The sequence below is a fragment of the Aquarana catesbeiana genome, linkage group LG08 (assembly GCF_042186555.1).
Source record: "Aquarana catesbeiana isolate 2022-GZ linkage group LG08, ASM4218655v1, whole genome shotgun sequence".
Lineage (NCBI taxonomy): Eukaryota > Metazoa > Chordata > Amphibia > Anura > Ranidae > Aquarana > Aquarana catesbeiana.
Genome location: NC_133331.1, coordinates 142,713,045 through 142,727,126, shown reverse-complemented (window position 1 = coordinate 142,727,126; position 14,082 = coordinate 142,713,045). Strand labels below are relative to the sequence as shown.

At 41.9% G+C, this 14,082-nt stretch overlaps 1 protein-coding gene across 1 annotated transcript in view; it reads right to left on the bottom strand.

Moving 5' to 3' along the window:
* PIK3AP1 (phosphoinositide-3-kinase adaptor protein 1) overlaps positions 1–14,082 on the bottom strand; it is a 212,025-nt gene that overhangs the window by 55,909 nt on the left and 142,034 nt on the right. Inside the window, exons 11-13 of the mRNA XM_073596509.1 lie at positions 7,102–7,170; positions 5,729–5,934; positions 2,487–2,556 (exon numbers count right to left, since the gene is read on the bottom strand). Coding sequence (XP_073452610.1) covers positions 2,487–2,556; positions 5,729–5,934; positions 7,102–7,170 — 345 coding nt within the window. The remainder of the gene's footprint in view (positions 1–2,486; positions 2,557–5,728; positions 5,935–7,101; positions 7,171–14,082) is intronic.

Here is a 14,082-nt window from a genome sequence, read left to right as displayed (position 1 = left end):
TATTTTATTGTACTATAACTGTATTGTCTCCCTTTTATTGTAAAGCGCTGCGTAAACCCCTGGCGCTATATAAATCCTGTATTATAATAATAATAATAATGGTAATAAAAATTACAGGAGTGAGCTCCTAAATGCTGAGCTCACAACTACTGCATCAGGGGAGAGAAAGAGCATGTGAGGGGGCTTAAATTAGAGAAAAAGCTCACTCCTGTGATGGTGGAGGTAAGCAGTAATGACTAGTCTTCACTTAGCAACGTCCTAGCAATGTCCTGAGAGTATTTCAGTCAGGCTTCAGGAGGTACGTCTATGTCATCTATGACAAGGGCAGTATTCAACTTTAGTCAGAGCTGCACAGTTTGTTTTTATCTACAGGCACCCCTTACCAGGATAGGCATTATTTTTTGTATAGGTGAACTAACCCTTTAATCTAGAACTAAAGGCAATTTGTTTTTCATTTTGGATAGAGATGGGAAGGGTTATAAATCATGTCAGTTTTTTGTCATCTGTGTACCATTGTAGAGATTTCCCTTCACTTCCTATCCCATCACCTAAACAGGAAGCAAGAGGAAATCCCTGCAAAGTGAGAAAATCCCGGCAAAGTGAGGAAATCCCTGGTTGTCACCAGGATCACCAGAATTAGTGTCCTCATTAGAACATTTTTTCCTCCCCTGGGGACAACCCAATTTGGGATTTTCATTAAGGAGAGTAAATCTCCCTAAAGAGGACATCAGACAGCCGTACCCAAAACAAACGTTTTGCATTTAGTTATACTTGCTAGCTTGCTTGATATGCAGCCATGTTGCTGTAAAAACTTATTAGTTACAGAGCTCATTACCCAGAGCTGAAATTTGCACACAAACAAGAATGAGTTGTAGCAGTAACTCCTCCCCTCTCTTTTCCCCCTCCATCAATCCAATCTGCTCCAATTTACAATCAGAGACAGTGTCTGAAAAGAACTCTGCATTATTCTCTTTAGAACAGTGTTTCGGTGCTCCGAGAAGTTTGCCCTGGATCAGCATCAAGTTGTCATGGTGTGGGTAGGCTGGTCACCAGCACCATGACAACCAAAGACCCTTTAGGGCAAGGAAGCACAGTGTAATTTGTTGCTAGGGTTTTGGTGACTGGTTTGCCCATAACATGGCAACGCATGACTCAGATCCATGGAAGTTGTTGTTTAGTCTAAAGAGAAGAACTAAGTGCATCCACTTCAAGCACCAGTTAATCACAAAGAACACAATAACAATGAAACAAGGTTTACCAAACTTTCTGATGACTATTTGCCCAGAGAAACCTAAAGATGGTCATAGATGGATCAAAAATCAGCTGCTTTTTGTTCGATCAGCATTACAGCCAGTTGTATTCTACCAATGGAGGAGTCCCCGCTGTAAGAATATTTTCCCACCACCCCCTTGATTGCGTGGACAGGGGATTCTGTTCAGTTTTTTGTTTAGACCACTGGCGATTGAAAAGATTGAAACAATATAATCAATGTATGTCCAGCTTAAGCCAGTGACTGGTTAAAGCAGGGTACTGTTTATGGGTTCTCTCGCAAAGCTAAGGTCGGCTTCTAGCATTTTCTTTGGTTTTAGATAGATTGTAGAAGAGCAATCATTTTTGTCATTTTTGCCTGTGACACTAGAACTAAAAATAGGGGAATCATTTATCAACAGGACAGAAGGACAAAGCAAAAAAAAAAATGTAAGAAGTTCTAAACCTTTGCCAACTCTACAACAAATTGTGTATATTTTCTGTGTCCTCATTGGACAGATTTGCCATCAATTCCCATGTCAACAAAAATTAAGGAGAGATTTCCCCAATAAGGGCACATACAGCAAGACTACTTAACAAAGGCTCTAACCCTTTCTTGCTATATTCAAAATAAAATCTTTTTAGCCTGAGTTGGAGTTAAAAATAAAGAGAAGACAGAGTATATTGGCAGCCTGTGAAAAAATGATTTATTAATAATTACTCAACTGAAGTAACAGGTTTTATTAAAATATTAGCTTGCAGTTAAGTTTTAGAGTGAACTTCTCTTATTTGCTTCCTTTTCGTCTGTAAATATACAATTGTTCAACAATTGCAAAAAAATACCTGTTGACACTGCCAGGAATCTACTGGACTACAGATCACCTCCCCCTATGTTATGGTGATAAGGAAAGGGGGGTTTCTGTAGTCTTAACATACTTCCTATACTAGGATGGCAGGACATGTGTTACTAACAGGATCACCAGGTGAAAATAAAGGAAAGAAAGCTTGAAAATGAAACTCATGCAGCCACCACATCTAAGGACTGGTAAGCTGTAATATATAACATTTTTGTTTTTAGTTTTAGATACACCTTAAACTAGAATCCTGGAATATCAGAGTCCCTGTTTTATTTATTACAAACAGAAAAGTGGAAAAAAAAAATTATTTTATCTTTGCTAAAGAAAAATGCCACATTGATTTTGAAACCATATGGATGCAAAAAAAAAAAAAAAAGATACCTGAATTCTTAGTTTTTTTATTTTCATCCCGCCTCCTGTTAATACTGTCTCGTAATCTTCTAAGGTTTTCCTAAAAGCAACAACAATAAACAGTAATAGTTATATGGAAAAGATTGAGCTTTTCAATCATCATATGAGCAGAGATTTTTTTTAACCTTAGACATGCTCTGCTGTAAAGCTGGCCATACACTAGATTTTCAAACAAATATATGTATAAATATTTGTATGAACATTTGTATTAAAATTCTGTGTACATTTGACGACCTAACAAATTACATTCTAATGTACTTCAAAATGTTGTTTGCATTTAACTTTTGATTTTGGAATTAATATAATTTCCCAAATAAAGATCACATACACTGTTAGGAATTCATTCAAGAAAAAACTTTTATCCTGCTCCTTTGAATTTTCTTGTCACTGTGGTTGAAAATGAACATCGATTTGACCCCATTAACAATTACTAAATCAAACGATGTTCCTAAATTTAAAATTCAACTGTATGGCCAGCCTAATATGCTGGGGAGAAGTAGCTGCACTATGCTCCTAATATTATTAATTCTTGACTGTAAAAGAGATGATCCAATCAACTCACACAAAGGGTTATTTTTTTCTGAAGCTAAATTGGGTTTTAAAATTTGCCTATTTTAGATGCTTAGTTGCAAATGTTGCTTAGTGTTCGTTAAAGTGAGTTCTCGATACCAGGCCTGTCAGAACTGTACTAAATAGGAAGTTCTAGAACCACATATTATTTGATTTAGAGCAGAAATAGGAAGTTTAAGCCCTCAGGCTCACAGGAGCCTCATGCTATTGTTTTATTTAAACACAGGAGAAATTAATGTGGGATAATGATTTCCGCAATTAAAAGTACATGCACTTACATGCATTTAGACCATCTGATCTGCCCTTGGAAGCAAAGATTTCTACTTTTTCTAAATGCATTGAATGCATCTAAATGTCTAAAATCATTGTTATCATATCCATGTGAATTAGGCCTAAGACACACAATACTATGCATTATTATATATCTATAGGACATTGCTAAACACATATAAATGCATGTAATGAAATGGTATCATGCACACTGTACAGTCTATTTTTAAAAGATTTGTTGCACAAGTGTCAGAACTAATCATGAAAGTTGAATACAATTTGACCAAATGTTTTCTAATAGAATAATTCTTGTATCATCAGCTCCGTCTAGTGGCCAAAATGTAGTATAGGCTTCTGAAGTACCTCAATAAGAAAATATACCAAATTGTGTCCACTAGATGGAGCAGATGAAGCTGTGTTGATTGTTTTGTTTTGGTCTGTTCTATGTTTCAGTAGTTCCAGGATTGACTGCTTCCCCTTGATTAGTCCAGAAGGCTCTGGAAAATAGTGGGCAGAAAGAGTCTAATCAGAAACTAAATATTCATACAGCCCTGGCCAATCCCTGGGGAAGGTTGCCCAGATTGTTGCTGGGAGCCTGCATAAATATTCTAAGACACAGAGCATTGGGGTCTTTTTTCTTAGAAGGAGATCACAGCCTAAGGGGGGCTGCTTTCCCACCTTAGGCCATCCTTCCATGTGCCTGCAGGGTGCTTGCGGCCTTAGGTGGGCTAACCGGAAGCCTGCTTTGCTGGAAGCTGCAGAAACTTCTGCTTACTGAGGGACTGTATTCTGAGGATCTAGTCTGGTATCACAAGCAGAAGGTGACGCAAGGACATTGGAAGGAGGCAACCAATTTTCCAAGGTCATTTGTGAGTACAAACTGGAGAGAGAGATCCTAGAGACTGTGGGATAAGGCTATCCTTCAAGACATATGCCGCGTACATACGAGCGGACTTTCCAACAGAAAAGGTCAAACGGAACGAATCCGTCGGATATTCCGATCGTGTGTGGGCTTCATCAGACCTTTTCTGTCGAAAAATCTGACAGACCTTAGAAATAAAACATGTTTCAAATCTTTCCGACGGACTTGATTCCTATCGAAAAAAAGTTTGTCTGTATGCTAGTCTGACTGACCGAAAACGACGCAAGGGCAGTTATTGGCTACTAGCTATTGAACTTCCTTTTCTAGTCCGGTCGTACGTCATCACGTTTGAAACGATCGGACTTTGGTGGGATCATGTGTAGGCAAGTCTGTTTCGTCGGAACTCCGTCGGAACGCCATTTGAAAAGTCCTTTGCAGTTCAGTCCGACGAGAAGTCCGCTCGTGTGTACGTGGCATTAGAGTCAGCTGTGTGTATAAAGGGGGACACAATGTCCAGTGTCCTAAGGAGCATAGTCTATTTAATTCCCATTGAAAGGACTTTGCTTGGACTTTCCACAAGAGGAAGATTAATCTCCTCAAATTTACTACAGGATATAGAAAATATGTGTCCTCTTATTTGTACATCGTTTTGGAGTATCCCACTCAATTCTGTAACCCCATCCAAGTTTACCAAAAAAAAAAAAAAAAAACACCAAAAAGAAATCCCCTGGACTGTTCACTGAGCCAAAGATTGACTGTGACCATGTGTAACTACTGGGGAAAGGATTCTAAACAATCTACTAACCAGCTAAAAAGTCAGTATACCTATAAGTGACATTTAAAGTGAACTTGTACTTTGTCCGTGTAGAGTAAAGAAATAAATTAACTGTATGGGGTTGTGCTGTTGTGAAAGGGTCCCATACTGTGAACCTGAGGAAGCACTGAAAATTACCTGGTATTTCTTGATATGGGGGAGAATGTGACCCTTTCCCCTTACCTAGGATACAATGCTTGGGCCTGGGTCACCAGGCCCGAATTCTGTCCTTTGAGGCAGGGGATAAGTCCATTAAACTTGTGTAAGCTCCAACACTGAGTAACATGACAGGGTTAGACTCAGTGTTCCTGCAGGCAAACGGAGTGGTAGGGAATACAAAACAAAGGTAAGTGTCAATGGATCATGTAGTTTCCTCTCAAAAGAACTTGTCACTTTGCTCTGTTTTGGCAAACTGACTGATTCGATATAGATACCATTACCTGTAAAGGCTTTTTTAGGACAGTCACACTAGGCCTAAGATTCACTAGCTAGTAACTTAAAATAACCATTGCTGGAAATAATCGTGCTGTGTAGTGACTACTAAGCAACAGATGATGTTGTAGATTGGTAATTGCAGTAAGGATGGTCTGAACTCCTAACTGTGTTTGTGTTGTGTAACTTGTGTTGTGTTGTATAACTAATGTTTGTGGTCATCGATCATCCATAGTAATAGTTTTGATTTATGTCAATACATACCTGCTGGTACCTGAAGGAGTCAGATCTTCTCTTTTGATTTAATTGCCACTCTTTAAATTCAAGTACTGCTTCATCCACGGAGATCATACCTAGTTTTACACGTTCTTGTAAAGTAATTAATTCCCGTTGACCTGGAGTCTTCATGCCAACAAATGGGTCATAGACACTTGACTGATGGCGGTCTCTCTTCAACTTAACACTTGATGCTTAAAATTAAAACAAAAAACAGTCATAACTAACAGCAACAAATAATCCTGTCATGGATCACAGTACCTTTTTCGAAATGGCTAGGGGTAACCACCTGATAAGTTATGCCATTAGTTAATTCTGTGTATATCCGAATTTTGGTCCTCTCCTGGTTAAAGCAGAGTTCCACCCATTTTTTACAAGTGCAATGTATCTCATGGCCATTAAGAATGCTCTTAACAATGGCAATTTTTTTTAAGTCAATACATTCTTGCTTGTGATTTTAGCAGCACTTCTGGCTGCGGCCACCTAGGTGATTTCGTCACCAGACGATTTGCAAGGACTCCGGGGACAGAGGCGTCATGTATCCCAGGAGTTTTTGCGAATCGCCTAGTGACAAAATCATGCTTTATTTCCAGACCGGCATTACCAGCATTACTGCGCAGGCGTGAGATCGGGAGGTGTAGGATGAGTAGTTAGCTGCACCAAATCCCTAAAATGAAGAGAAGAGGGCTTCAGATGCCCACAGCTGACATGGAACCTCCCTGCTTCCGAGATCTGGTTTGTATTCAAATATTTTAACATAAACTACAAGGACCACACATATGACATGTTCTAAATGTTGCTGTATATGTTTACACAAGTACGGAGCAGTGTTTTAAAAAAAAAGTATTTGGGGGACTGGAACTCCGCTTTAAGCATAGGATGCATTCTGACAGAAGTGCTTTGATAGGGCTTTGCAGCTCTCACATATCCAAATGTGGGTTATTGCTTTTATTAACTTTAAAAAACAAGGTTTTAATTGACACAAACTGCTAACCAGCAGGAATGAGCCTAGAAAGTAACTTGTTTGTACCCTCCCCTTTTTTGCTTTCTGTTGCAAGTACCGTAAATTGGTTATCTATCACATAAACATGCTGCAATTTTGACCAGAAGCCCTCAGTGTCCTGAAAAATCTTTTATAATATAAAGCTATAATATTATAGCATTAATAACATTAATTGCATTTTATAACTTTAGCACAGTTACAGTTTTTCCTGGGTGCCATTGGCACTTCACTGGTTGAATACTTGTTGCTTGGAATAGTCCAAAATAACTACCTATAAGATGTCTATAGAGTATTCTTGCATAATTCAGTTAGGAGGTAATCAGTTGGTAGGCATATAGTTATTTTAGAGTACACTTACCTGTTCTCGACCGAAAAGATTCCACATAAACATTTTCACTTTTTGGCACTGCCATGTTCCTTCCAAACACTAGGAAAAAGGTATTATCACATTATTATGGGCTTAGAGTAGATATAAAAACAGTAAAAAAGTATCTTTTAAAGTTCCCTTCCTGCCTCTTTCTCAACATTTTCAAGGAAAATAGAGATCATACAGACTTGAAAACCTTGTCATATTAATATTGTTTTTCCTCTTCATAAGCCATGGCTGAAGATATCTACAGCGTGGATCCTTGTCTCTTCATTGCTGGCTGCACAAGCACAGTGTAACGGCCCTCTAATGTCAGTCTCCCAAGCAGATATTTTCCCTTAACTTCCTGTTGCAGAGACACAAGTAGTAAGAGAAAATCTCTCTAAAGTGAGGAAAAATCTCCCCTTGCACAGCCGTCCCCATTGATAGAGATTCATTGTCAAGATCTGGATTTGAGCCCAGGACTAGGGATGAGCCGAACACCCCCCGGTTCGGTTCACACCAGAACATGCGAAACAGACAAAATATTTGTGTGAACATGCAAACATCGGTAAAGTCTATGGGACACAAACGTAAAAAAATCAAAAGTGTTAATTTTAAAGGCTTATATGAAAGTTATTGCCATAAAAAGTGTTTGGGGACCCGGGTACTGCCCAAGGGGACATGTATAATGCAAAAAAGTTTTTAAAATGGCAGTTTTTTCAGGAGCAGTGATTTTAATAATGCTTAAAGTGCAACAAAAAAAAATGAAATATTTCTTTAAATATCGTGCCTGTGGGGTCCCCTTAGTCTGCCTGTAAAGTAGCACATCTTTTCCATGTTTATAACAGTACTGCAGCAAAATTACATTTCTAAAGGAAAAAAATGTAATTTCAAAATTGCTCATGGCTGTAATGTATTGCCGGATCCTGGCAATATACATAAAAAATCGTTGAACAAACAGCGTTGCCCCCCCCCCTGGTCCATACCAGGCCCTTCGGTATGGGTAGACCCCCACAACCACCAGGCAAGGGCTGTGGGGGTGAAGACCTTGTCCCCATCAACATAGGGACAAGGTGCTTTGGGGGACCCCAAAGCACCCTCCCCATTTTGAGGGCATGTGACCTGGTACGGTTCAGGAGGGGGCGCGCTCTCATTCGTCCCCCCCTTTTCCTGTGGCCTGCCAGGTTGCATGCTCAGATAAGAATCTGGAATGGATTTTGGGAGGACCCCAGGCAATTTTTTTTATAATTTTGGCATGGAGTTCCCCTTAATATCCATGCCAGACCCAAAGGGTCTGGTATGGATTTTGGGGGGGACCCCACATCGTTTTGTTTTTTAATTTTGGAGTGGAGTTCCTCTTAAAATCTATACCAGACCCAAAGGGCCTGGTATGAACTGGGGAGAGGGGACCCATGCCATTTTTTTTCTTAATTCTGTCATAGGGTTCCCCTTAACCACTTCATTACACTACAGTGCCTTGCAAAAGTATGCACCCCCCTTGGCATGTTTCATGTTTTGTTGCCTCACAACCTGGAGTTAACATGGATTGTTTGAGGATTTGCATCATTTAATTTACAGTACATGCATACAACTTTGAAGATTTTTTTTTTTATTGTGAAGCAAACAACAAATAGGACAAAATAACAGAAAAAGTCAATGTGCATAACTATTAACCCTCCTAAAGTCAATACTTTGAAGAGCCACCTTTTGCGGCTATCACAGCTCCAAGTCGCTTTGGATAAGTCTCTATGAGCTTGCCACATCTTTCCACTGGGATTTTTGCCCATTCCTCCTTGCAAAACTGCTCCAGCTCCTTCAAGTTGGATGGTTTGCACTTGTGAACAGCAATCTTTAAGTCTGACCACAGATATTCTATTGGAGGTCTGGGCTTTGACTAGGCCATTCCAACACATTTACATGTTTCCCCTTAAACCACTCAAGTGTTGCTTTAGCAGTGTGTTTTCTGGAAGGTGAACCTCCGTCCTAGCCTCAAATCACATAGAGTGGTACAGGTTTTGCACAAGAATATCCCTGTATTTAGCACCATCCATCTTTCCCTCAACTCTGACCAGTTTCCCAGTCCCGACTGCTGAAAAACATCCCCACAGCACAATGCTGCCACCACCATGTTTCACTGTGGAGATGGTGTTCTTTGAGTGATGTGATGTGTTGGGTTTGTGCCAGACATAGCGTTTTCTTTGATGGCCAAAAAGTTAAATTTTAGTCTCATCAGACCAGAGCACCTTCCTCCATACATTTTAGGAGTCTCCCACATGCTTTTTCGCAAACTCAAAACGTGCCATTTTGTTTTTTGCTGAAAATAATAGCTTTCTTCTGGCCACTCTGCCATAAAGCCCAACTCTATGGAGCGTACGGCTTATCGTGTCATCCTATGTACAGATACTCCAGTCTCTGCTGTGGAACTCTGCAGCTCATCCAGGGTTACCTTAGGTCTCTGTGCTGCCTCTCTGATTAATGCCCTCCTTGCCCGGTCCGTGAGTTTTGGTGTGCGGCCGTCTCTTGGCAGGTTTACTGTTGTGCCATGTTCTTTCCATTTGGTTATGATAGATTTGATGGTGCTCCTAGGGATCATCAAAGATTTAGATTTTTTTATAACCTAACCCTGACTTGTACTTCTCAAAAACATTGTCCCTTTCTTGTTTGGAGAGTTCCTTGGTCTTCATGGCAGTGTTTGGTTAGTGGTGCCTCTTGCTTAGGTGTTGCAGCCCATGGGGCCTTTAAAAAGGTGTGTATATGTAATGACAGATCACGTGACACTTAGATTGCACACAGGTGATTGCACATCATTCCACTAATTATGTGACTTCTGAAGGTAACTGGTTGCACCAGAGCTTTTTATGGGCTTCATAACAAAGGGGGTGAATACATACACACATGCCAATTATCAGTTTTTTATTTCTGAAAAATAGTTTTATGTATATATTTTTTTAATTTTACTTCACCAACTTAGACTATTGTGTTCTGATCCATCACATATAATTTAGATTAAAAAAAACATTGAACTAAAGGCTGTAATGTAACAAAATAGGTAAAAAGCCAAGGGGGTGAATACTTTTGCAAGGCACTGTATATTATATATTGTACACTGCACCTTATACCCTGCACTGTAATATATATACTATACGGACTGCACTATATAGTCTGCAGAAAAATTGGGCCTTAGGTGTTGGTGGTGCCAGAACACTGTAACCACACACAGTTACTCTTGTTGGGCGCAGGAACGAGCCCTGCTGTTAAATATTATTTCAAAAATTGTAATTACATGTCCCTGTTAAACAGGGGCAGAAAAATTGGGTCTTGGGTTGTGCTGGTGACACTACACTGTAACCCCACAGTTACTCTTGTTAGTCGCAGGAAAGGGCCCTGCTGTTAAATATTATTTCAAAAATTGTAATTACATGCCCAATCAAACAGGGGCAGAGAAATTTGGCCTTGGGTGGTGGTGGTGCCGCAACACCGTAACCCCTCATAATTACTCTTGTTGGGTGCAGGAACGGGCCCTGCTGTTAAAAATTATTTCACACATTGTAAATACATGCTCCTGTTAAACAGGGGCAGAAAAATTGGGCCTTGGGTGTTGGTGGTGCCCTAAACCAAAAATATTGTTGGAAGCTAGCATAATCAAGATTCAGGAGGAATAGGATAGGCAGCATAGGCAGTCTTCAAAAAATCCCAGATCCATAGCAAATTCAATCAGTTACATCAGCATCAGATGCTTAATAGCTGCTGATCCAGGACTGATTAATTTTTATAAATGCGAGCCTATCAACAGAGTATGTGAACAGGCGCACTCTTTGATCCGTTACAAACCCTCCAGCAGCACTGAATGTGCGTTCAGAAGGCACGGTGGATGCAGGACAGGCCAGTAGCTCGATTGCATAATGAGCAAGTTCTGGCCAGTGGTCCATCCTCAAGACCCAGTAATCCAGTGGTTGCTCTGTTGGATAGGTCTCCAAGTCTGTTCTTGCCCCTAGATATTCCTGCACCATATACTGTAATGTAAACGCTGGCGATGGTCGCTTGAACTTATCAGACCCTGGCGCTGAACACTGAAAAATTTTTAAAGGCATCGGTCAGCCGGTCACCTTCTCCGCCGCTCTTTTTCTGACTGAACGAAGCCTCAGAAACACGTTGTTCAGCACCAGGAAATGGTAACCTCCCAGGGTCTGGAAAGGCATTACACAAACTTTTCTTCAAAGCCTCCTGAAGATGTTTCATCCTCTGCTCCCTCTGCCAAGGCAGGATGAGTTCTGCAACTTTACCCTTGTAATGTGGGTCAAGAAGAGTTGCCAGCCAGGTTTCCCTCTCCTTGATACCACAAATCCTAGGGTCCTTTCGCAGGCTTTGCAGAATCAAGGAGGCCATGCAGCGTAAGTTTCCAGAGGCATTAGATTCTGAGTCCTCTGGGTCACTAAGGATCACATTATCAGTAGCTACCTCCTCCCAGCCACGTACAACTCCTTGGGTTTCTGGGGACTGAAAACCATCCCTTGAAGACTTCTGCATGTTATCCTCTACATCCATGCTGACACAATCCTTCTCCTCCTCTTCCTGTGTATTTGGCGGCCCCACAGGAATGCTATCTGGATAAAGGGGGCCTTGAGAGGAAAGGAAGTCCTCCTCTTCCTCCCGCTGTTCTGCCTCAAGTGCCCTGTCCATGATTCCATGAAGCGTGTGCTCCAGCAGGACGACTAGAGGGACAGTGTCATGAATGTATGCATTGTTGCTGCTCACCACCCTTGTGGCCTCCTCAAATGGTGATAGGACAGTGCATGCATCCTTGATCAGTAGCCACTGGCATGGCAAAAAGAAGCCAAGCTCCCCTGACCCTTTCCTGGTGCCATACTCAAACGGGTACTCATTGATGGCCCTCTGCTGTGTGTGCAGCCACTGCAGCATTGCCAACGTTGAGTTCTACCTGGTGGGCATGTCACAAATTATGCGGTTGGTGGGCAGGTTGCATTCCCTTTGAATGTAGCCAGCCGAGCACTGGCATTGTATGACCAGCGGAAATTACCACAGACTTATCTGGCCTGCCTCAGGAGATCTTGTAAGCCTGGGTACTTGGTCAAGAAACACTGCACCACCAAATTCAGGTTGTGTGCCAAACATGAAACATGGGTCAAGTGTCCCTGTCAGAGGGCAGAGAGAAGGATGGTGCCATTGTCACATACAACCATTGCTGGCTCAAGCTGGCGTGGCGTCAACCACCTCTGAGCCTGCCCCTGCCGAGCTGACAGAATCTCTGCCCCAGTGTGGCTCCTGTCCCCTAGGCAGACCAACTCAAGCATCGCATGGCATCTTTTAGCCTGACTGCTTGCGTAGCCCCTTGAATGCTTACAGAGCACTGCTGGTTCAGAGGACAATCCTGCAGAAGAGGCCATAGAGGAAGAAGAAGAGGAGGGGGTGGAGCAGAAAGCTGTGGCAGAATCACCACTAGCTTTTTGGAGGCGTGGTGGCGGAACAAGCTCCAACAACACTGAACCCTGTCCTGCATCCTTCCTAGCTGCCAGCAGAGATACCCAGTGCGCCAAGAAGGAAAGGTAACGTCCCTGCCCATGCCTGTTGGACCATGAGTCAGCGGTAATTTGAACCTTTTCACGGTTGAAAATTTCAGTTTATTATAGAAAAGTCAATTATGGTACAACAGTTAAGGCATTGGTGGTTGATACAAATCTGCAGAGAAATACATGCAGTCAGCTACAGTAAAGCATTACCAAATATAAAACAATACGCAATCTATACCATTAACAACTGAATGCAACTATGAAAATTGACATTCGGTTCCCAATGACAACCAGAGGCGATCACTCAAATTAAAGTCAATGCAGCAAGGGAGAGGAAGAGAATAGGGATCAGGGAAGGGGGAAGGGAAGGGGAAGTAGGGGGGAAAGGGGGGAATGGGGGGGGCGGACAGCCACCTCGCACACGGTAAGTCACCTAGCATCCTCCCGCCACCCACGGCAACCATATCCCTTCAAACTTTTTGGGACATTTCCTATTAAGATAGGTCATTTTATAAAGTGGCAAGGCATTATTGATAGATGTTTCCGAAAGTGTTACTGATGGAGGTGAGGGGTTGTTCCATTTCAGTAGTATGACTCTTTTTGCATAGTATAATAAATAAGAAACTAAAATTTTAGTATAGCGGGGCCTCTGGTCATCCTCCTGAATCCCAAGTAAGGCCAACCCTGGGGACATCACCAAGGACAGCTGGAGACGCTCATTAATGACTTCAAAAACTGCCGCCCAAAAACGAGCCACCTTGGGGCAACTCCAAAACATGTGAAGGTATGTGCCAGTCTGCGTTCGACATCTACCACATAAGGGATCCCTCTGGGGGAACAGTCTGTGCATTTTCTGCGGAGTATAATATACCCTATGTAAGAATTTAGTTTGTATTAGTTTATCTGTGGTGGAGATAACCAGCTCTAAGCTGTCCTCAAAACATTCGTTCCAATCCTCTCTCTCCAGTGTGGGAATATCATTGCTCCATGCCTCCCAGAGCAGCTCCATCTTAGGAGATTCCAAGCTGAGTAGCAACAAATAGAGAGAAGAGAGGGATTTGGATAAAGATTCCTGGGCCAGGAATTCCTCTATGGGATCCATAGTTATGGCTATCTGTCCCTCAAATTGGGCCATGGCAGCATGGCGCAATTGCCAGTAATGGAAGTACATCCATGTAGGCAACTGGAACCTGTCCGATAGGTCCTTATAATCAAGTAATATTCCTGACAGCATGATATCCCTAAGAATTCTGATGCCATGTTTCGCCCACACCTGCGGATCAGGAATGGTCCGAAAGTGTTGGAGATTAGGGTTCCCCCAGAGTGGCTGAAATGGAGACCAGGAGTTTGGCCTGTGAAATCATTTCCTAGCCACCCCCCATACCTTAAGATTCATTCTAGTCGGGAGCGGGAGGCCGGCGTAGGCCCTGGGACCCCGGTACACCAGGTTTCCCAACTCACT